The 23,218-nt window shown below is 42.8% G+C and overlaps 1 protein-coding gene across 2 annotated transcripts in view; it reads right to left on the bottom strand.

Moving 5' to 3' along the window:
* chd7 (chromodomain helicase DNA binding protein 7) overlaps window positions 1–23,218 on the bottom strand; it is a 61,794-nt gene that overhangs the window by 5,720 nt on the left and 32,856 nt on the right. For both annotated transcript variants that reach the window (XM_052615631.1, XM_052615639.1), the window contains exons 4-31: window positions 17,192–17,327; window positions 16,773–16,898; window positions 16,530–16,595; window positions 15,700–15,755; window positions 15,246–15,360; window positions 14,636–14,719; window positions 14,300–14,437; window positions 14,053–14,174; window positions 13,620–13,863; window positions 13,284–13,460; window positions 12,866–13,009; window positions 12,477–12,762; window positions 12,137–12,347; window positions 11,739–11,934; window positions 11,395–11,562; window positions 10,931–11,110; window positions 10,647–10,757; window positions 9,409–9,614; window positions 8,114–8,313; window positions 7,850–8,009; window positions 4,402–4,491; window positions 3,847–3,950; window positions 2,374–2,503; window positions 2,160–2,217; window positions 2,008–2,068; window positions 1,590–1,926; window positions 1,278–1,492; window positions 236–1,015 (exon numbers count right to left, since the gene is read on the bottom strand). In XM_052615631.1, coding sequence (XP_052471591.1) covers window positions 236–1,015; window positions 1,278–1,492; window positions 1,590–1,926; window positions 2,008–2,068; window positions 2,160–2,217; window positions 2,374–2,503; window positions 3,847–3,950; window positions 4,402–4,491; window positions 7,850–8,009; window positions 8,114–8,313; window positions 9,409–9,614; window positions 10,647–10,757; window positions 10,931–11,110; window positions 11,395–11,562; window positions 11,739–11,934; window positions 12,137–12,347; window positions 12,477–12,762; window positions 12,866–13,009; window positions 13,284–13,460; window positions 13,620–13,863; window positions 14,053–14,174; window positions 14,300–14,437; window positions 14,636–14,719; window positions 15,246–15,360; window positions 15,700–15,755; window positions 16,530–16,595; window positions 16,773–16,898; window positions 17,192–17,327 — 4,901 coding nt within the window. The remainder of the gene's footprint in view (window positions 1–235; window positions 1,016–1,277; window positions 1,493–1,589; window positions 1,927–2,007; window positions 2,069–2,159; window positions 2,218–2,373; window positions 2,504–3,846; window positions 3,951–4,401; window positions 4,492–7,849; window positions 8,010–8,113; window positions 8,314–9,408; window positions 9,615–10,646; window positions 10,758–10,930; window positions 11,111–11,394; window positions 11,563–11,738; window positions 11,935–12,136; window positions 12,348–12,476; window positions 12,763–12,865; window positions 13,010–13,283; window positions 13,461–13,619; window positions 13,864–14,052; window positions 14,175–14,299; window positions 14,438–14,635; window positions 14,720–15,245; window positions 15,361–15,699; window positions 15,756–16,529; window positions 16,596–16,772; window positions 16,899–17,191; window positions 17,328–23,218) is intronic.

The following is a 23,218-nucleotide window of genomic DNA, read 5'->3' as shown; positions in this document are numbered from 1 at the left end:
ACACAAACTAAAAAAAACAACAAGATTCAAAATCATTTAAATGAAATTAGATTAAATAGATGGACAAGCTCGACACAAGTGCAGTATCACCTACTTGCTTTGAATCAGCAATCATCTTAACCTGCGCTGTTTTACACAAACCCTGCGAGTGGTCACAAAGACTGCACTGCACGTGGAGGTGTTTCACTGTAGACATCGCCCCAAACCTAATAACCAAACAATGCCTAATATTCACCTTCAGCTTGTGAAGATTTTTCTGATTTGTCATCCTCGTCCATCTTTTCTTCCTCATCTTCTTTAGAGGTTTTGCCAGTAAAAAGATCAGTCTCAGTGGTTGATGGTGGCTCTTCTTCATCCTGGGCTTTTTTCTCCTCACAGGTAGTGGGCTCCTGATTCATGGGCTTCTCATCAGCCATACAATCCACAGGACAACCATCCTCTACTTTGGGTTTAACCTCTATTACATCATCTTTCTCCTCCACTACCATCATTTCCTCTTTAGGGTCGCAATTAAGACCCAAATCATTTGCTTCCTCTTCTTTCTTCACTTCATATTTAGGAGAGAGGGCTTGAGGTTTTTCTTCTTTGACCTCCTCTATGTCACCATTCTCCACTTTGGGCACCAACACATCTCCCTGCTCTTCTTTCACCTCCTCATCTTTGAGCAGGTTCAGAGGTGTAAGAGGATCAGACACGATGGACAGTTCTGCACCCTTGTTTTGTGTGAACTTCCGATGGGCCTCCAAGAAGCTGAACTCCGGGTCATTGAGGATGTGGTAGTCAGTGCGGCTGACACCATGCTTTGCGGCTCCTCGTAAGAGGTCTCGGTCATGACGACCAGGCTCCCACCAGGCTGGGAGGTCGGGGCTTGGTTGGCACAGACTCAACCTCTCATCCAGCAGAGGGTGCGGCAACACCTGCTCCCTGATCTGCCGCAGCAGCTTGATACGGTAGAGCGTCCGTGAAGCCCGCTCTTCTGTAATGGGGTCAATGATGAGGGTGGGGTCTGGCAGTTCTGTAAGAAGATAGATGATGGGCAGTTGCATAATCCAAAATGAGAAGATTTATTTTAAACGCAACATCAATAAGTAAAAATTGTTTATACTATCCATCTATGAATATTTTTTTTTTTATGCTAATTGCAAATCTATTTAAGCTTCACAATATTACAATGTTCAGAATTAAGAATCGATATCTAAGCGAATATAAAAGTTCTAATATATTTTGCATGCTGCTTTTACTCTTTCTTTCTCCCGTTTTAAAAAGACTGAATTTACCTGTTTCTGCTGAAGTTTTGACCTGCATCCGACACACCCGCTTGCACATGGCCACAAAAGAGTAGTAATATTTTTCCAGGCTTTCATCCGTCTTCTTGTCTAGACGAGCAAAAGCACGGAACTGGGACCAGTCAAAGCACTGTCTGTGCACGTCATAAACCACACCGAATGTGGACACCACACGGTAGAAATCGGCCTCTTCACGCCTTGTCCATCTGGCAAACAGATGTTGGTAAATGGAAATGAGGTGATGTGTGACAAAAGGAGAAAGGTTTTTTTTTTTTTTTAATGGAAGATCTAGATGTAACTCACCTCTGCCGACGCTCTTTAAAATAAGCTGCTCCATCAGCCAGCAAGGCAGCGCTGTCGGGGATGAAAGGTGATCCCTTGGCCATAAAGGGCCCTCCTTCAACCATGAAAGCCATGGCTCCATCTGGAGCATAAGCTCCTGCCTCTGTTACCATTGCAAGGATGTCATCACGCGGGCGGCCTCGGCGCCGATCAGGTTTGGTCATGGCTTCCTGCCTTAGTTGCTCACGCTTGTGAGTGCGCTGATAGGCCGTGATGAGGCGGCGCAATCGGGCTGTAAGGGCAGAGGCTGGTGGCCAGTATAGATTGCCTGCTTTCCCATTCTCACCGTGCTTAGGCACTAAGAGTGGACAAACAGACAGCAGTGATGAGCAGTGAAGTAACCCTAACCCAAACACCTGTGTGCTGGGGAAATAAATACCTTCTCCAGTCTCACCATCCATCCCTTCGTCTTTATCATCCAGAGGAGAGTTTGTAAAATCCTGCAAACAAAGAAAATGTTACATAAGCCAATCTATTACCAATGCTGATTTTAGATAGTCTACTAATAGACAAATATATTTCAAAACTCACATTCAGATCGTCTTTGAACGGCATCCTTAACGGCTTGTACTCTGGATCCTCATCCTCTCTATTGGGAAAAAGAGAAAGGTTTTTAGTGTGAGAGAGAAAATAAAAAGAAACAAAAGAAAAGCGGGTGAGGCATTAAGAAAGAGGGAGAGAGCCAGAGAAAGAAAGAGCAGGAGGAGTCCCTCTTGCTGGGGCTATGATTTTGGGCCAAACTTACCCCTCGACACCATCTGCCATCATGTCCGCTCCCCTCTGCTCGGCAGCGATGGCCTTGGCATCAGGCATGCCCACCCTCTCCAGGAAACACAGGGTGGGGTCAGCACACATCGAGTTATACTTCTCATAGCCTAGCGGAAGAAAAGAGAGCAGCGGTGAACATCAAATATGCATAATTACAGGCTGGGCTGTGGGCTGGCGAGCTATTATTTCCGCTGGTGTTGTGAAAGCACGAAGTAGTATTACTGGCGTGTCAAATGTAGCTTAAAATTAAGTTGAAGAAAATGTATTGTTTCAATAAAATGTCAGTTGTGAGAGGTGTGCCACAATAAACATGTAATCAAACCCCTTTAAAACGCTACCAAAAGATAAAGATCCTTAACACTGTGAAAAAAAACTAAAAACTAAACTAAATCAACATCTTAATACAAAGTGAAATGCTTTCAAAAACTACCAGAAGACTAAATCAAACCAAAGAAAAAAAAATGCCCGTTGAACTGTCCAAGCAGAACAGATTCGAGCCTGCGGATCCCCACAGAGCACAACAGGGGAGGCGATTGACAGGCTGGACCCACTTCAGCTGAGCCGCAGATCAGACGGGACTCGAGCACCCCTTCACCACTACAACATCACATTTCAATTAGGATTTATGCGGTGACACATTGTTCCTAACTGCTGCCGCGCCCCGAGCCAAACTGTAATCATGAGGGGGTTTATAGGCCATCACTCTTTCCTCTACAGTCCAGGCCTGCCACCTCCCCTCTCCCCGTTTCCTCCCCAGACCTCCCTACTGAATTGGGATTATGATTAAGAACAGGCTGCCTGTGTTATATACACATGCTCCTGTGTGTGTGTGTGTGTGTGTGTGTGTGTGTGTGTGCATGTATGGAGGCCAGCTGAGTTAACGAGGCAGCACAGCGCACCGGGGGAGACCAGAGAGAGAGCTCTCTGTACACACATTCATGAAAAAGACCAATCTGAGAGAAGCATAAAAGCCCCTCGCCAAGATTTATATCGGTGGCAAGAGCAGCAGACATTATTTAATAAAGCGGCTATTACTATACTTAATTCAATCAAAAGTCAGCAGCTGGGAAACCCCTTTCCATCTCTGTTTAATACTGCTTTTGGCCACCTTTTCCCCAAAAGATAAATTGGGACAGCTACGCAGCTTCACAAAAGAAAACAATCATGTCCCAAACTGGGAATTTAGCAGGTTCTCCCAAAGCACTTCTTAACACTGCAGGTCAATATTAATAAAATGTGCTGAGAGGTGCCTGTTGCCTGTTGATGGATTAGATCTCGACTCTTTTCCCCATTCATTTTCCCATCCACCCTCCATATAGCACAGGATCAGTCATTCGGAAAATATTAATCTCTAGGCAATATTACAATAGGTCAACATTAGCAATTATTGTCGCCTGTCACCCCAAAGGCACCAATCAGAGAGTGTCAGATGTGAGGAGGCGGAGCTTACCATGCTTAAAGACACCGATTAGGAGGGACTTGTCCGCATCGAGATCCCACCAATCAGTGGGGACGTCAGCATGAAAGGGTTGTGGGATCCAGATATCCAACTCGCTATTAGCGAAAGAAAAACAGAGGAAAGAGTGATTAAAACCAGGAGATGGCCACAGCTTCACATAATCGAATGAGAGCGGCATTAATGTCTATCTGCAGACATCTGGTAGGAAACGCAAGCATTAACAAGCCACATCTCATTTAGGTCCATTTCTCATCTTGTTTATTCCGGGCCAACCTGATTATGGCCAGAGATCTGAGCCACTCGCTTATCTCACCCTGTGCACTGGTGTGCACACGCGAGCCCCTCGCAGTCATTAGATCTTCAGTTGAGTCCTTGAGGGCATCAACATGGCGAGCACGTTTACACATTATAAATGCATGCACATCTGGGTGGGGGTGCAGTCAGAAAGGGGGAGGAGGAGGAGGAGGAGGAGGAGAAGGTGATGGAGGGAGAGGAGAGATAACAGCAGGCAGGATTCGGTGGAAGGGAATGGAGAGAGATGCCAACCTTGAATCGGTTCCCTCCAGGATTCTGTCTGCATGGTCTCCGATGACTTCTTGTCGCAGATAGTAGAGCATGCGGACTCGTAGCAGCACTCTGTCAGAGATAGAGCGAAAAAACAAAAACAAAGAGGAGTTGGGGTTAATGGAGTGACACACAGATTGAGAGGAAGGAAAAACAGGACAAAGGGAAGGAGAGAAGGCACAAAACAAAAGTGAGTAAGTTTGGCCAGCTCTGAGCTGTGCCAGCAGCAGTAGCAGTGGAAGCAGCGGCTCTTTGGCATGTGCCATGGCTCATCCATCATGCTGCCAGGGCTGATTAGCCACGCTGTGCGGCAGCCTTCACGCCTGACAGATGGCTGCACATAATCACCTCTGTGTGTGCCGCCTTTCACCCGCTTCCAACAGGTCTGCCTGGCGCCTGGCCTACCAACGTGCTGCTGCGCTTGGGGGAGCCGCCCATACGCACTCTCCAGCACCTTCATCCTCTCATTTTCATTTCCTTCCTAATGCTGTTAGGTGCTAACGGGATGCCTCCAAAGTACAGAAGCAGAAGTTTGCAGTGCGGCGAGCAGATGGTTGGCGGTCTAAGCACCTCGCATTTGTCGTCTCGCAACGTTTCTTCAGCTGTTGCTCTGTTTCCCTTCTCTGGATGCACATCAGAGCCAGCAGTGCAAACAGTGTTTTGCTTTCTCTCTGTCACTGCCTAGCGTTAGGCAGGACACAACAATGCCGGCCTGGCAAGAGAAATTATTTATCAAATGAAACCAGAGAGGCATCGAAAAACAAAAGACGCAAGCCGGCGGCACACAAGGCATAATTGACGTGTGGGCCAAGAGGCGAAATCATCATGTGCTGCCTGATGAGCTGAACTCTGAATTATTGAGTGCTCTTAAAATCTTTAATTTCAGTGATGAAAAAGATTCCTCATGGCCTGTCATTCATTATTTCTGGAACTTGGCAGAAGCCTTTTCCAGAATGATGGGATTCTTTCTTTCAGAATCAGAATCAGAATCAGAATGAGCTTTATTGCCAGGTATGTTTACACATACGAGGAATTTGTTTTCGTGACAGAAGCTCCGCAGTACAACAGAATGACAGCGACAGAACATAAAACACATAATAAAAGAATAAAAAATACAAATATGTAGACAGTGAATGACAATATACAAATGACAATTGTAGGCAGGTATATTACAAAGTGAAGTTATGTATGTACATATATATTGTGTGCAAAATTTAAGTGTATACTAAGTATGTGTGTTAGATAAATAAAGTGTGTGTGTATATAAATATAAAGTGTAGTGTGTTCGCCATTATTGTCAGCTGTTCATAAGATGAATTGCCTGAGGGAAGAAACTGGTCCTGTGTCTGGTCGTTCTAGTGCTCAGTGCTCTGTAGCGTCGACCAGATGGCAACAGTTCAAAGAGGGAGTGTGCTGGATGTGAGGGGTCCAGAGTGATTTTGACAGCCCTTTTTCTCACTCTGGATAAGTACAGTTCTTGAATAGATGGGAGAGTTGAACCGATGATTCGCTCAGCAGTCCGGACTACCCTCTGTAGTCTTCTGAGGTCAGATTTAGAAGCTGAGCTGAACCAGACAGTTACTGAAGTGCAGAGGATGGATTCAATGATGGTGGAGTAGAACTGTTTCAGCAGCTCCTGTGGCAGGTTAAACTTCCTCAGCTGGCGGAGAAAGTACAACCTCTGCTGGGCCTTTTTTACGATGGAGTCAATGTGAATGTCCCACTTCAGGTCCTGAGAGATGGTGGTTCCCAGGAACCTGAATGACTCCACTGCAGTCACAGGGCTGTTCATGATGGTGAGTGGGGGGAGTGCAGGGGGGTTTCTCCTGAAGTCCACGATCATCTCCACTGTTTTGAGGGTGTTAAGCTCCAGGTTGTTGAGACTGCACCAGACAGCCAGCTCTTTTACCTCCTGTCTGTAAGCAGACTCGTCACCGTCCTGAATGAGGCCGATGAGTGTGGTGTCATCTGCAAACTTCAGGAGCTTGACAGAGGGGTCCTTAGACGTGCAATCGTTGGTGTACAGGGAGAAGAGCAGTGGGGAGAGAACGCAGCCCTGGGGAGCTCCGGTGCTGATTGTACGGGTGCTGGATGTGTATTTTCCCAGCCTCACTAGCTGCTGCCTGTCTGTCAGGAAGCTGTTGATCCACTGACAGACGGAGGTGGGCACGGAGAGCTGATTTAGTTTGGGCAGGAGGAGGTTTGGGATGATCGTGTTGAAGGCCGAGCTGAAGTCCACAAACAGGATCCTCACATAAGTCCCCGGTCTGTCTAGGTGTTGCAGAACATAATGCAGTCCAATGTTTACTGCATCGTCCACAGACCTGTTTGCTCTGTAGGCAAACTGAAGAGGATCCAGCAAGGGTCCAGTGATGTCCTTCAGGTGGGCCAGCACCAGTTTTTCAAATGACTTCATGACTACAGACGTTAGAGCCACAGGCCTGTAGTCATTTAGTCCTGTAATTTTGGGTTTCTTAGGGATGGGGATGATGGTGGAACGTTTGAGGCATGAAGGGACTTCACAAAGCTCCAGCGATCTGTTGAAGATCTGTGTGAAGATGGGGGCCAGCTGGTCAGCACAGGATTTCAGACAGGCTGGTGTAACACAATCTGGGCCTGGTGCTTTTTTCCTTTTCTGCTTCCGGAAGACCTGGCGCACCGCATCCTCGCTGATCTGAATTGCAGGTGTGGGGGAGAGGGGGGATGCAGGAGGTGAGAATGGTGAGAGTGCTTGATTGGAGAGGTGTTCAGGATGGGTTGAAGGAGCTGTTAATGGTGTGAACGGTAGTTTGGAGAGGCATTCAGGGCTGGTTGCAGGAGTTGTGAAGGGTGTGAATGGTTGTGTGGGGAGGCGTTCAGGGCAGGTGATGGGTGTTTGCCAGATCCTCTACAGCTGGCCATTTTTTAACTGACATTCATTAGTCAAAGCTAAACTATGGAGAAGCCAAGCAACTTAATGAAACATCTGCATCACAAGGTAACAGCGCTAACTTGCTGTTCGACATATTCAGCTAAACTCGCAAGTTTGCTTCAATTCATTTAACTTCAAAAGCTCCTCAGGTTTTCAAATGCACCTGCTTCAGAGGATATCAGGCTTGGAAGTCAAAAGGTTATTTTCGAACAAGACAGCAGCAGAAAAAGTGAACAGTCTTTGTGTGGACTTCTCTAATCACTGGAGAAGGATTTTTTAAGCGTCATAGAAAAATTCCTGTACTGATTTCCATTCATGTGTCAGGCACAAACGTTTTGAACAGATTTAGATTATGCTAGTATACCAATGTCTTGAGTAAAAAGTGTAGCTAATGTGATATATTTCAAGTAGTAACAATGTGCAACATATTGCCAATTAAACATTTAAAAAGGTGGAAGACAAGAGAGAAAATAATGGTCCATAAAGGTGGGAAAGGGCAGTGTTTGAAATGGTACATACTTGTTGCAGTGGTGTTTCAGGTGTCTCTTGTAACTGTCCTCTTGAAGGAGGATATCAGGATTACAGTCAGCAAGCCAGGCAGCCTGTGGCATGCGAGCTTGAACAGTCTGTGGCTTCCCCTTCTTCCCTTTACGCCCCCGGGGCACTGGGGCAGACAGTCCTGAAACCACAGAAATGCCACCCTTTAGCAAGTGAAGAGGTAGATGCTGACAGAGAAAAGAAATCAGGCTATGTTTTCAGTTTGGTTTCAGATGAGTGTCCTACCGGAGTGGTTGGTCAGTGTGCGGCTCTGGCCATCCTCAGTAGGGGTTATGAGGTCCCAAATGAAGCTCTTGATGTTCTCATCTCCACGGTAGTGGAGCAGGCAGTAGGCCAGGAGTGCACGGCAGATGGTCACTACGTCTCGCTCCCTCAGCGGGCGCTTAAAGCGTCCATGGGACAGGATGTCACCCCAGCGGCCCCAGCTATGCACAAAAGGAAGAAAAGTTAGCCAGAGCAAATATAGCATATGAAAACTTCAGTTTATGTCCTTGCAGTTACTTAAAATCAAGTTTTTTTTCAGTTGTTCAGTTTACCGCAATTACTCTATGATTGTGGCATTTCACACAAACTGAAGGAGCTGGCGTGGCACCAATGCATTGCTGGCATTGTGCATGATCATGAGGAGACCCAATGCCCTTGTTATGTTATGAAGTACAAGCACTCTCTAAGCACAGGCCTAAAGGGCTTTTTGGAAGAGAGAGGGGGGAAGGTCTGCTCTGATTTCACAGCCCTGCACTTTTTTTTTTTTTTTCTCACAAAAAAAAAAAAAATTCAGGAGACAAAGCCCTCAGACTTGATGGATCTAATTTGCCGTATAGCCCAGGGGTCTAGATGCGTCTGACTGAAAAAAAAAAAAAAAAAATACTGGTCAGACATCGCGCATGCAGCCAGCCATGATTATTGTTGAGTGCACTGAGGCCTGGCGCTTAATTAACTGTGTGCATTAGATAGCGCTATGTCTGCCACTGCCCCGGGACAAGTAAGCATGTCAAACTCGGCCACTGCACTGGTGGGCTGTGAGCTACCAGATATTCTCCTTCCAAATGGAAAACAAGACAAGACAAGGGGAATTTGGATGGCGATAAAACAAATCAGGAAGCTGAATATCCTGTATTGTGGCATTGGGATGGACTTCATGCTAAAGCGGTTTTCCATGGCAAGCTGCAATTGAAGGAAATGGAGATCTATTGATATTTTTGAGGCATATGGTTGGGAAAATAGTCTTATAGATAAAATTAGTTGACAGCAATACATTTAACTTGTATGTTTCTATATGTGAAATGCATAGGCTCATGTATTAGTTGGTACACTCAAAGCAACTTTCGAGAAGAAAATACAAAATGCATCTGCTAAATAGCAACTAATTATAGGGATAGGCCCCAGGGACTCCTCAAGTGCAAGATGGTGATTTATCAAAATCTCAGTAAATTTTCAGGCTAGAGCAGCCAACTAAAAAGGAGTACAAAGCTGTTAAAACCAACAACATTATAAAGTGACCATTTCCAGACTACACTCACCCATACACGAGCAGGTTCTTCTCCACTCTGAAGCACTCATTGCGGGGATACCCCTGGGTTCGGTCCTGGGGCCTCCGTGGTTTCTGAATGGGTTTGTCCTCTGAGTCACTCTCAAGCTCTGAGTACTCCATCAATTCATCCTCCTTCATAGAACTGTAGTGTCGAGTCTGCTTCCGGACCCGAGGAGTGTCAATCACCAGATTATTCTGACAAGAGATACAATCTGTGGTTAGAATGCTACCTCAAAAGTTTAAGACCCCAGAAAAGGATTCAGCGTGATTGGTACTTTTAGTACTATACTATGGTAGCACCATGATATAGGTAGGGATGGGTATCATTAAGGTTTTAATGGTATTACTATTACCAATACTACTTATACACAGATTACTGTGCTTTCAACATTTTATCAAACATGTCCCACAATTTGGCAACAGTAAAGACAAAGATTAAAGTAAAGATTTTACAACAATCACAATTTTTTTTATTAAAGCCAAAACCTAAATAAAAACAAAATGCTTAATATCACAGTCACAGGCCTAAAGTGTAAGCAAATGTTTGAAAGTTTAGCTCCCTCCTCTATCATGAGGATAAAACAGGGCTTTCATTTTGCATGCGCTGAAGATCTTTCATGTGCGTGATCTCAATTTTTGAATTGTGAATAAAAAAAAAAAACTTGCAAAATAGAAAAATGTCTGAATATTATTGCATTTAAAACAGCTGGCAACTCTTGGGAGATAGAAATTGCAAGATACCTTCTATGTAGCAATACAAAATTTAGTTTTTTGTGTGTTTTATTAATCTCTCCAGTACTGACAGCAGAACTGTTAACATCAGAGCTGAACGATAAACTGGACTGTCATAATTTAGCCCCTTTGCTCAATTACGGCTACATTCCACGCACTGTTAGCCTAGGGAAATCAGCCTCATTAATTATGCTCAGATAGCATATTTATGAGGAGAGACAAAACCGAGTGTGGTGGAAACTATCCAGATTTGGTTTCACACCATCTTTTGTTAACAATTGTCAAGCAGAATTATGAATATGATAGCTGTCAAAAGCTGCTAATGCATGACCCCGGCATTAATTGAAACAATGAATAACAGTCAGCTGTAAGTGCTCCACACACAATTACACAAGAGAGAGGTGCTACAGATTAGTGCGTCACTTCATGCAGCATCTCCTGTGAGGCATTTCACAGTACAAGAGAGCTCCTTTTAACCGTTAAGTTGCAGCTTACCCTGCCGTTGATCACATCCAGGTCCAGCTCTGCTTTCTTTGCCCATTTCTGCCAGAAATCTGGGTCCTCCAGAGAAATGTCGCTTCTGTTCCCAGAGGCCACGAAACTTGCCTGGAAGGGAATTTTTTATATATAAATAGTGAGATTAGAGACACTTACCCTTTAGGTTGCACTATTTTAAGAGCAAGATTAAATGGAAAGTATTTGTTATATAAAAGGTAATTATGCAATAACAATGATAGGTGGGTCAATTTCATCATGCAAAAAGTTTTTAATGTCATCACCTTAGCAAATGTTGAGCCTTTGCCTTCTGATTCAATGGTAATGGTCTGTGTTCGCCTCTGCAAAATCTGATCAATGTCTTCTTCACAAAACTTAGATCCCTCATCCTCCTCATCCATTAGAGCACCATATGCTCCTTTCCTTAGAAGGTCCTCAATCTCCTTTTTAGAGAGCTGCTGAACCTAAAAAAAGGTGGGGGTGTGACGGTGGTGGGGGGAGGAGGGGTTGTGCAATTAATGAACTTCATATAATACAAATCTCAAATTTAGTGTTTCCATCTTGAAGATTTTATGGAGTGGACGAATTTAGGCAAACAGTATAAAGGAGAATAAGTTACAGTGCACCAGAATTAGAGGTGTTTCCACCAACTGTCAAAGTATGTGCAAAGTATGTTTGATTAATGAACCATCTGGAACACGGTTTCAGTGATACACCAGAAAATGGTGGTGCTGTGTGCAGCTCATACCCCATTGGCGGCATTCTCCCTCCCGCTCATGGACTGAAGCACAGCCTTGTCCAATCCTAACTTCAGGCTGGCCTTGTCAAACATCTCTCTTTCGTAGGAGTTTCTGGTGACCAGGCGGTAAATCTTCACAGCCTTGCTCTGTCCTATCCTGTGGCATCGAGCTTGTGCCTGAAGGCAACAGCACAAAACGGTCACACAAACTGCCTTTGAGGACTCGCATATACACACACCCCCATTCCCAGAAAACTGCTAGGGTTGCATAATGCAGCTAAAAGATGCTTTGTGAAATAAAATGGCTTCCAACACATATGGGTTCATGTATGGTAGAACAGGTCCATGCTTACCTGCAAGTCATTCTGAGGGTTCCAGTCAGAGTCAAATATAATGCAGGTATCAGCTGCAGTTAAGTTAATACCCAGGCCTCCAGCCCTGGTGCACAGCAGGAACACAAAGCGGTCAGAATCTGGTCGTGAAAAGCGGTCAATAGCTGCTTGGCGGAGGTTTCCTCGAACTCTGCCATCTATACGCTCATATGGATACCTAGAGAACAGGAAATGGGAGTATTAACTACAAACACCTAATAATGCCATTTTATTAATAAAATAATGCATTTTTATTGAGAATTTTCTGTTAAAAATACTGTTATTTCAGTTTCTACCCAATATATGAGATTGGACCTCTAATCACATTAAAAAGTGATTCTCTTAATTTGTTGGCAGTGTTATGGACTCAGGCATCCTACCGTCTCTGGATGAGGTAGTCCTCTAGGATGTCCAGACAGCGCACCATCTGGGAAAAGATGAGCACACGGTGACCCCCAGCCTTCAGTTTGGGGAGCAGCTTGTCGATCAGCACCAGTTTTCCTGCAGCCTGGACCATGGCCTGGAGGTGGAACTCTGGGTGGTTTAAGGGGTGACTCTCCCTGAACTCCTCCATTATCTTCTCCTCAGCTCCTACAGACAGAGAAAGGAGTGAAACTTCAGTCTCGCTGACTGAAAACATCATCATACACTTTAAGCATACACTGTTAACAAATAACAGTTTTCAGTTTACACAGTTTTACATCAGAGTCTACTTCTCACCATTGATGAGGTAGGGGTGATTACAGCATTTTCTCAGCTCCATCATGGTGTTCAGCAGGTTGGGAACATTGGATCCTCCTCCTCCGCCTCCTCCTCCACCTCCGCTGCTTCCACTCTTGGACAGGAAGGCAAAGTTCTTCTCCAAGATGGCACGGTAGTACTTCTTTTGCACATTGGTCAGCTCCACTTCAATGATGGTCTCCTCTTTCGGTGCAAGATTCTTCTCCACATCTTCCTTCAGTCGGCGCAGCATCATAGGCTTCAGAATGCCCTGCAGTTTTTGGACCTGAAACCAGAAAGTGACAACCATTAGAAAACATCCAGGCATCTCTGAAATGTATCACACACTTACAAATGGCAGTTATTTAATAAGTGCCAACATTCCATACCTGTTCTTCTGTTTTAAGATCTCCAAACTCCTGCATGAAGGTTGACTCAGAGGGGAACCTATCAGGCTCCAGGAAATTAAGGAGACTGAAAAGCTCCTCCACTGTGTTTTGCAGTGGGGTTCCAGTCAGCAGGACTTTGTGTTCCTATAGAAGAATCTCATTAAGTGACTTCTCTTTTTCAACCATTGTTATTTTTTTTTTACATTCTAATTCAGACTGAATAAGGTATTCAGACCAATTTGCAAATTGACCAAATATTTTATCAATTTAAAGCTTGAAAAGATTAAAATTCCCTGATATTTCCAGGTTTGCCAGCACCGTGGGAACCCTCTATCTAGTAAAAGTGAAGCTGGAGCGACATTTACAGCAGGTTATTTTCAGCAAAATCAAGTTTCTGGGTGGAAGGGGAAACACTAACCATGTCCATCATCTTTAAGCCCTCAAGCAGCTTGCAATTCCTGTTCTTGAGCCTATGAGCCTCATCAATGATCACACAGCGCCAAGGCACGCTCCGTAGCTCGGGGCAGTCCGTCAGGATCATCTCAAATGTGGTGATGATTGCATGGAATTTGTAGGCTCCCTTTATTACACGACCCTGCAGGAAGAGAGGTATTGGTTGCCATGAATGGCCCTCGAGAACACAACCGTATGTATAAAACATTCTGTATTTTCTGCAGAAATCTTGTGAAACATTAGCTCCAATAATACCAATATTATAAAATGCATATCAAATGACAAAAGTAGCATTATGTACCTGTGTGTCTCTGTAGTACATCTCATAAGCCTGAATAGTCTTTCGGCTGGCCTGGCTACCGTGATAGACCACTACGTTTAGCTCGGTCCATGTCCTGAACTCCCTCTCCCAGTTGGGAATGGTGGAAAGAGGTGCAATCACCAGAAAAGGACCGTGGATTCCCTTCAGGTATATCTCATAGAGGAATGTGATGGACTGGATTGTTTTGCCAAGGCCCATTTCATCAGCTAAAATGCAGTGTCGCCTGAGAGAGAGAGAGAGAGAGAGAGAGAGAGAGAGAGAGAGAGAGAAAAAAGGGTACAATTGCACCAGTAAGAATATGAATTCTCATACAGAGGCATGACATGCCCACATTTAAATGGTATCAAAAATACACTTCAGTCTGAGCATGAGTGAGCAGTGCAGCTGGACGGCAGGGTAATTGCATACATACGTGTTGTACCAGTTGAAGAGCAGCCAGTTGAGTCCCTCCAGCTGGTATTCCCTGAGCGCATTGTCGTTTTTATACTCTCTGGAACTCTCGGATTTCTGCCAGTCACTGGCGGGAGGTCGCTCCTGTTTCAAATAAAACAATTCCCGTTAGTGGTTTCCCTGCAACCGCAAGAACGTGGCCCTCTCCCCTCACTTGCTCAGCACTCCAAAGAGAAAATAAAGAGGGCTAGAGGAATGCCAGCTCTTACCGTGCGCTTCAGCTGCGGCTCCCGCTCCATCAGTCTCTCAAACTCCTCAATCTTCCCTTGGTCGATGTCAGCTTTTAGCTCCCACGTGCTGTCCTCATAGGCTAAGGAGCACCACTTCACTAGGTACAAAGTTAAAGGCTGCAGGAACACACGGCAACACAAAGGTTATCCAAAAGAGGTTCTTACATTTTTCTAAATTTTCTGGGGGTGGTCTGACTGACATTTTCACAACCACAAAATATCTACTAAGAGATTTAATCAGGAGTATTCTGTCATTTTGAGATAGAGATGGATTGAGAACGATTGAAGTGGACGGGTGAGAGAGAGAAGTCATACCTCTCCATTTTCATCAGTGCTTTCAGACACATCCAGAACCCTGTCCACCTCCACATAATCTGGGTTGAAGGGCTCATCATCCATCTGTCAATAAGAGTGTGATTGATTGGTTAGATGGAGAATTGCAGAATGGCGGTTTCATTTCTGCTTGAGCCGCAGCTACTACGAGCCTCTAAATGAGAATCTACCGGGTGGAATATTTTCAGAGCTTTTTGATGTGGGTAGCATAAATCTCTCCGGGAAAACCCCACCAGGTTTTGATTGAAAAGCCCTTTAAAATGTAGTGTGGAGTTGCAAACCAGAAATGATAGTCTTACATATATTTCAATGCATCTGCCTGGATTACTTTAAGTGAATTAGACAGCATGGGCCGAGAGATTGCATGCAACAGAGATAAGGGCTTGAAGCAAGCCATTTTATTGCCTTAGCATGGATGATAGTGTTCAAAAAGCCATCATATTACCAACACAACACACCACTGTTGAGCATACATACTGCCACCATTATCAGCGAGGGCCATAAAACGAGAGAAAAAAAAAAACGGAATGGAAGAGAGAAAAAAAAAAGACAAAATGGTGGATGACATGGAAAATGGAGGGCTGATGCTAACCTCACTTAGGAAGTTACCAAAGGCCTGCTTGGCCTTAAACCTCTTGACCTTCTGCTGGATTCTCTTATCCTTTTCCAGCTCTTCAATGTCTGCCCAGCGACAGTGCAGGTAAGAGCTGAAAAACAAAACCATAAAAAGTCACTTCCTGGGTGACCTCAGTGAAATTATAGCTCAGAAATTAGCATGTCATATAAACAAGACTGGGGATGTTTATTTAAGAGCACAGTAAGGAATCATATTCTAAATTAACGGGAGTGGTAAGAGGCCATGATTCATCTGCATGAGTGGTTTTAAACTAAAAAAATCTGACATTTTACTCAGTTTAGTAGCTTGCCTGCACTATTTTGATAAAATCCCATTAATGTTTTACTCTTTAAATCTAACAATTATAAAATTTCCTTCATTATACAACAAAGTGATACTGGACGGAATGCATTCGAAAAGAGATACTCACAAGCCTTTGAATTTGACATAAAACTCCTCAACTTCAACCTCTTCACCAGATCCCAACTGTAAAATAAGGAACAGGAACATTATTTGCTGATCAAAAAGTGTGTTTGTAACATGTTTGGATCCTTCAAATCAGCAGTGTGCATACTTTCCACCCATTCCAAGTGCAACCCACTTTCTGCGACAAACAACTTTGCATTTTTGAATTGCTCTTAACTGCAATGCCCCAGGACAAAAGTAGAGGATAAAAATAAATAAAAAAATAAAATAAAAGAGCAATCCTCCTACTATTCTCTTTCTCCATTTAGTAGTAAGCTGTGCAGCAGAGTCATGAATCACTTCAGCTCTTCTACCACACACAGTCCCATTCACAGGGAGCTGACCCGAGGCCTGGCTTCCTGCCAAAACCACAGAGCTACGGCAGACGCCAAACCTACCATTTCCTCAGGCGGGAGCCCATTTGCAGCTGTGCTACTAAGAGCCATGCACTGTGTATTATTTTTGACAGGCTTTGTTTTGTGGAATGGTTTCAAAGGAGTAACGTTGCACACAGCCATTGTCTGCGTCTAAAGGGCCTGAGATTAATCACGCTGAGAGACAGTTTATTCTTACATGGCTTCCTCTCAAGACCTTGCACCGGCTTTGCTCTGAACTGGCATGGCCTTTACTGGATTACTACTACTACTACAGTAGATATCAGCCCACTCAGGCATCTTCCTGGCAATCACAGGGTCTGGGGCAGGGTTTGAGACAGCTGTTATGTGCAATCTGCCCTGATCCCGTAGACCGCAGCGGTTAAAGCTCATGTGACAGGCTTTCGACTGCTCCGCTCACCTCTTTCTTCCCTATGCGCATCCCCATGATTTTCTCCACCACAGGGCCCTCCACATCCGGCAACTCCTACAGCACACACGGGAATGAAGGACACGGAGTCAGTGTGAGAACATCCATCATGCATAACAAACAGCAGGTTAAATCAGCAGTTTTCCAACTCCACTGTGGAGACTGTTAATTAGCCATCAGAATAATCCTAAATTTAACACCCACAGCACATCCCAAAATTCACAAGACAATGACCTGCAGCTCAGACATGGCTGAAGGAGACTTTGGTCCAGGAGAATCATCTCCATCATCATCAGAAATTTTGAACTCCAGCTCCTCAGTATAGCGTTTCCTTTTCACCTGCCGGCTAGATCGCCTCTTCTGCAGTCAACATACATGCACAAAAAAAAAGAAAGAATATAAATGGAAAAACGTATACAAATAACTGACCATAACTTTTTTTTTTTTTGCATGTACAAATCACATCTCATGCGTCATCACTTGTATTAAATAGGATAAAGATGACATTTGAACAGCATTATCTAGTCGATCTTTAGGTATCAGTTTTAACCACTGAAAGAACCTTATCAGTCGGTCGACCACCAGAAAAAAACTATTTAAACTTTTTTATAGAAACAATAAGAACGTTATTAGATAAGTGAAAACTTGTCTACCTGAACACCATCATCTTCCTCTTCCTCCGGTGAATGTGGCGGTGTTTTCTCCACATCAGAGGTGACTGAGGGCTCTCTCTTGCGCTTTGCATCTTTCTTGGTGCTGTCACTGGACTCAGTGTCAGCCTTTTTAGCACTGTGGGTAAAACAGGGAGGTTTGGTTAATGTAATGGTCACACCAATAAACCACAGATTTGTCTAGTTCAAATGTCAAACATTACATCGTTTAGTTTTAATAAAGAACGGAATCGCAAACCAGTCCAAAACTTTTCTTCAATGCAGACAATATAATTTATATGAGAATTTTTTTCTGGTCAGCTTTATTTTACGCTTAGGGCTGCAACTAACGCCAATTTCACACTGCAAACGTGAGTGGGGTATATTTTTTCCGGTGTGCATGTTAATCAGAGTTCACACCAGCAGCAGGAGCAGCAGTGAAGCAGGGGTTTCTATTTTTGCTGCACTGCTGACGCGAAAGTAAAAAGTGACCGCACACTTTTGATAGACAAAAGAAACTTGATTTTACACAAAACATGCTCAAATGCACAGAATAAGCATGTCTAGTGTGTTTTAACATGAACTGGAGTATGTCAGGTAAGAAAATGAAGATAATTTTTTTTTTTATAGAAGATTTACCCATTTTAACTTTTTACATTTTTAATTGCCATTAGCAAAATTATCACTTAAAACATTTTATTAAACCTCACAAACAATTCATGCTCAGGATCTTAAGTTACAATGGAGCATATATACATAAGAAATGTATTACTCACTCATTATTGACAGCTTCTGTAAATATTGCACACGTTCACTCACAACTGACGTGACGAACTTACACGTTATTTTCCTTTCCACAGTTACAGAAACGGAGCCACAGACACAATACATACACATGAAACATACTGAAACATCAACATTCGGCCAAATAAAAATATTATGAAGGCTCAGCGTGTTCACCTCGGTTAGAAAAACACCTTAATTTTTTTTTTTTTATGAATCTCTATGGACAAATAATGTCAAACATAATATTCCCACTTAACAACCAGCTAAAATAGAATGAATAATTATATTGCTCCAGGTCTTCAGTTACAAAATCTAATGTCATTTGTCCATCTTAAAATGTGCTGAATATGTACGTTCTGTGTGCATGGCTTTGTTTTGGTTTTCACCTAATCAAGATCTTCTCCACATTGAGCTTCTATATTTCTCTAATATTTAGAATGCATAACACGGCAGCGGAGCATTTTGTGGGCTAGGCTAACAAAAGATACAAATGCAACAACGTCACTTAAGTAACCAACCGCATCTCGTGCACCAAATTTAATGTCCAATAACAGATACATCTTCAAAATTTATATTATTGTGCTCAATATAAGTTTTCTCAAGCTTTACTGCATTCCGTCTGTTTGACTCACATGTGCACACTGGTGCTCACTAAATGAAATCTGAAGTTTGACGTAGACTGTCAGGACAGACTTCATGCAAAATAGAAACATTCATGTGAATCTAACATTTACAGAAAAGGATATTACCGTAAAATGCAGTTTATGTACTGAGAAAGCACATCACATACATTAAATAGCACATGCATCTGTCAAAGCACCTGACAGGACAAGCGGTGTTAACCATTACGCTAATGCATTAGCTTGAAGTTTTAAAATAAAGCATTTCTCATGTTTCGGGCAGCTTGGATCATGATTCTTTTCTGCAGCAGCTCACTCCGATTCGCCCACTATTTTTAGATGCATTTTGTCCATAGAAATGCATAATTTACTGCTGTAATTTGATGCGACTGGCAGAAGTTTTGTGGAATTATATATTTAAAATATGAACCCAACTAACAGAAGGCCGTACTGCTCGTGCGAATGCCTTCTGTTTGGTTTAATGCACTTGCATCTCAAAACGGTTTTAAGATGCACAATTTGCGTGAACAGCCAGTTATGTCTTTCAGGGATTAAACGGACAGGAAGAACCACATTACTTGTATTTCAAACGAGATCACTCCGAAAGCACTCGTTGTTATTTGTAATATGTTTCTATGATCCTCATTATTTGCTACTTGCTTGTATGTTTTAAAGTTATATTAGTATACAGTTCTTAACATAGGCTTGAACGGTTTTAATTATTTCAATTTCTAATCATTTTGAAAAGTACTTATGTAAGCATGTGTAAATGTAAGGATTTTAAGATTCTCAGGTTGGTAAACTAAATCAAAAGGGAAAAAAAGTAGATCAAGAATCGGATCGTGAGGTGACTAAAGATTCCTACCCCCAGTTGTAATGTCATATGAACATGGGCAACATTAATGCAAAGTCTGAATACAAGAAATAATGTTTCTGTCCTTTTTCCCTACAGTCCTTTCTCCATACTATCTTATATTCACATGTACACAAGAGAAAAACAGATAAAGCTTTAAAAGCCCCGCCCCTCTAAAGTTTTGTTTCAGACACATAAATGAGGGAATGAGAGGGAAGACTAGAACTAGTTAACTCCACTTCCAGTTCAGAGTAGTGCTCTCTCTCCCTGCCACAGATTACACAATGCCCTGGAGGCTCTCGCGCTGACTCGCTCTGGGCCCCCCTCTCTTTTCATTCGCACGCCAAGAGCAATCAAATCGCCCTGGTAACCGGCGGTCACGTGACCCGCACCTGTTCCTCTGGCTGGACGCCACTGGCTAAAGCCATCTGCTTGCCTCAGTCAGAGTCTCTCTCTCCAACACTCCTCAAGCACCTGCAGCCGCACTGCTCTGTGGATTTGGGTTTCATACTGTCACTGCTCAGCAAACACAGCCAGAAGTAAGGATAAAAAAACAAAAGGAAGGAAGAAAAAAGGGATAAGAGGAAAAAAGCCACGAGGGCAGGAAGAACATTCAGTTTGGGGGAGGGATGACAGGCTTCCTTTGGATGGCTGACCTTTATGTATCATAAAAGGCAAAGAGTTACTATAGGATGCAGGACACTGAAGATCCAGTTGAACAGGCCAGCAGGGTGGGCTGTGGCATGTGTAGTCTTTGAAATGATTGGGGGCAAAGAAAGAAGGATAGAGAGAAAGAGGGGCTAATTGACATTAGAAGGGGGAGGGCGCAGGACCTGCTGTAGCTTTGTATGAGCCACACCGCTCCATTGCTGACACTCAGGAGGAGAAGAGGGGCATGGGGGTTAATGGGACACCTGCTGTCGCCAGTGAGATGACTCATCTTCAGCTGGACCCCTCCACGGTCCTCACTCTAACAGCAGCTGCTCACACACACACACACACACGACTGTTTACCCTCAACAGCTCTTCTGCAGCATAGCACAGGCGCAAACGTAAACACACATGCGTAAACAAAGGCATAAAACTGCTAAGAACAAACATGCTATGGCAAGTTAACAAATGCAAACAAAAACACGAGTTTGTACCTTTCAAAATGAGCAAGCTAATTAGGAACACCAGACAAAAAAGGAGGGCAGGACCCGAATACACCCTGTTAGTCAAAGAAAGTGCTAGTGAGTGGAATTAAAAGGATGCGGTGCAATTAAAATCACACTAAAACCTGCCTGAATTAGAGGAGGGGATAAGTGTGGCACTGTGAGGGACAATGTGTGGAAAGAGGATGTGAGTGGGTGAGTTGAGATGTGTGAGAGAAGGAACACAAACTGTGGCGTGGAATGGGAGGAAGGGCTAGAAAGAGACTCTGCAGAAGGACCGCAAGTGTGTGATAAAAGGTGGAAAAGGACAGTGTAGGCATGCAAGATTGAGTGAAAGCAGTGGCATTGGATCTTGTGCTCTCAGAACAAGGTCATCCGTGCTGTGGAGCCTTTCAGTTACCCAGCATTAGGGATGCTCATTTTGACAGTTTAACCATTAACTGAAAGCAAGAATTTTGACTGATTAATACTACACGTTAAATAGTTTTAATACTACAAGTTAAATAGTTTACAGGTGTTTAAAAGTTGTTGTTTTTTTTTCAGTTTGCTGTATTGTTCGAAAATATTCCATACATATTTGTTAACTCATGGGGGGGGGGGGGGGGGGGGGGGGCGTGTCAGTATGTGCAACCACACTCGCCTACATATTTCTCTGTGCAAGCACCTCCACTTTCACTTAACTGAAGCAAGCAACACAATGGAAAAAGGAAATATTGGATTAATGGTTATCAGAGTGAATCCATGAGTGAATGTATTCATGGGGTATAGCCTAGAAAGCATGTGGGGAGTGCTCTCCCTTATACTCATTAGAAATGTGTCACTCATCTCAGTTCTTCGTGATCTCACAAAGTTCCATTATATTCAGTGAAGCTACACACTTTTGCACAATTAATCTTTTAATTACATTTTGTGTACATTTGGTTTGTTCTAATGAGAGGATTTGCGAGCATGCACAACTCCCAAACACTGAACAAAACTCCAACTTTAGGAGTAGGGAGTCAATTCTAACAAATACCTCTGATTGGCCACTGTGTTCATGAAATCAACAGACCTCAGTAATTGGCTACAAGGCTGAACGCTGCAGAAACCAGAAACGGCTTGTTTGGACTACATCATTGTTTTCTGGGGTTTGTGATGTCACAAAGCGGCCCATTAGAATATTAAAATAATTCCAGTGAACGGAAATTCAAATGGTTGGGGGGTCAAAAAGCTTTTGCTGAAAGACGGAGCAGTTTCTACTTTGTCAGGTCAATCTGCTGTAGCTGCACCACAGCCTGTAAGTATGCTTTATTTGTTTTTGGGTGTTTTATTTACACTTCACTTATTTTTAAGCAGTTGTTTGCATCGTACCTAAAACGTGATAAAAGCGGAAATTCGTGAATGAATGTTCTAAAGTGAAGGAAACTTTAAGGGATTTCCCCTGCTCACAGGAATTAGGGAGCAATTAACACTGTGTAGGGATTAGAGGTCGACCAATATATATATATATATATATCAAAAAGCTATATATATATATATATATATATATATCAAAAAGCTATATATATATATATATATATATATATATATATATATATATATATATATATATATCAGCATCAGCCAACAACCCAGTAGTTCCAATTTAAAGTCTGGCACGTGTTATTGTTGAGGTGGGAAGTGTTGCTGCCGCATGTAAAGGACCCCAAGCCAAAACCTTTGGAAGATTCAACAACAGTCCTGGAAGGTAAAGGTAAGGCTAAATTCTGATATTTCAAAATCCTACGGACAACAATTTAGCAAAAAACAACAAATAGCAAAGAACAGCTGGTTAAATCATTTTAGTTTGTTAGTTTTTTGTTTAAATTAATGATCAATTAATCGATAACCTTAATGCTGCAAAATGCGTCTGCAGCGGTATTATTTTGTGCAAAAGCCACTCCCAAAAGAAAAAAAAAAAAGCTCTCACCTGATTTAAATGGGTTTTAGTCTGAATAAAATGCTAGTAGCAGGACTGAAAAATAAATAGATGTGATTAAGATCATCTGATAAAATAAAGAGTGTGCCGTACATTTGAGATCATTTTACTTTGTTGACCGCTGAATACGCGGTTAAATATTAGGCCTATTTATTTGAAAAAAGAAATCCGGTATTTACAGTGCGAGCGCGGGTTTGGCTAGATGTATTTGGAGGTTATTGTACACAAAGAATATCAGCTGATATATCGATAAATGCCTTCTTTACTCCCTAATATAAGTATTGGCCTCAAAAAACCCATATCGGTTGGGCTATACTTGAAATATTGTTAAAATTGTTATTGATTTAACTCCGAAAACTAAAATTCTTAAATGGCAAAAAATATATTTACAGGGTAGATGAAACCAAAATCTTAATAGGCCAATATAACTCTACTTATTAAATGATATAATGTGTTTTAGGCTTGTCAAAACAGCTGAAAAACTAAATTCAAATTTTGTACCTCTATATTATCAAAATTTGAATTATATTGTAATTTAAAATGCATAATTTCAGCTAGGGTGAAGAAAAACTTTTGGCCACTCTACTGAGGCCACAAGAGGGTGAATCTAGCAAAATATTACCAATGCACATTCATTCAAAACATTAAAATACATGACTG

This window comes from Carassius gibelio, chromosome A2 (assembly GCF_023724105.1).
Source record: "Carassius gibelio isolate Cgi1373 ecotype wild population from Czech Republic chromosome A2, carGib1.2-hapl.c, whole genome shotgun sequence".
NCBI lineage: Eukaryota > Metazoa > Chordata > Actinopteri > Cypriniformes > Cyprinidae > Carassius > Carassius gibelio.
This window is presented reverse-complemented; position numbering and strand designations above follow the sequence as displayed.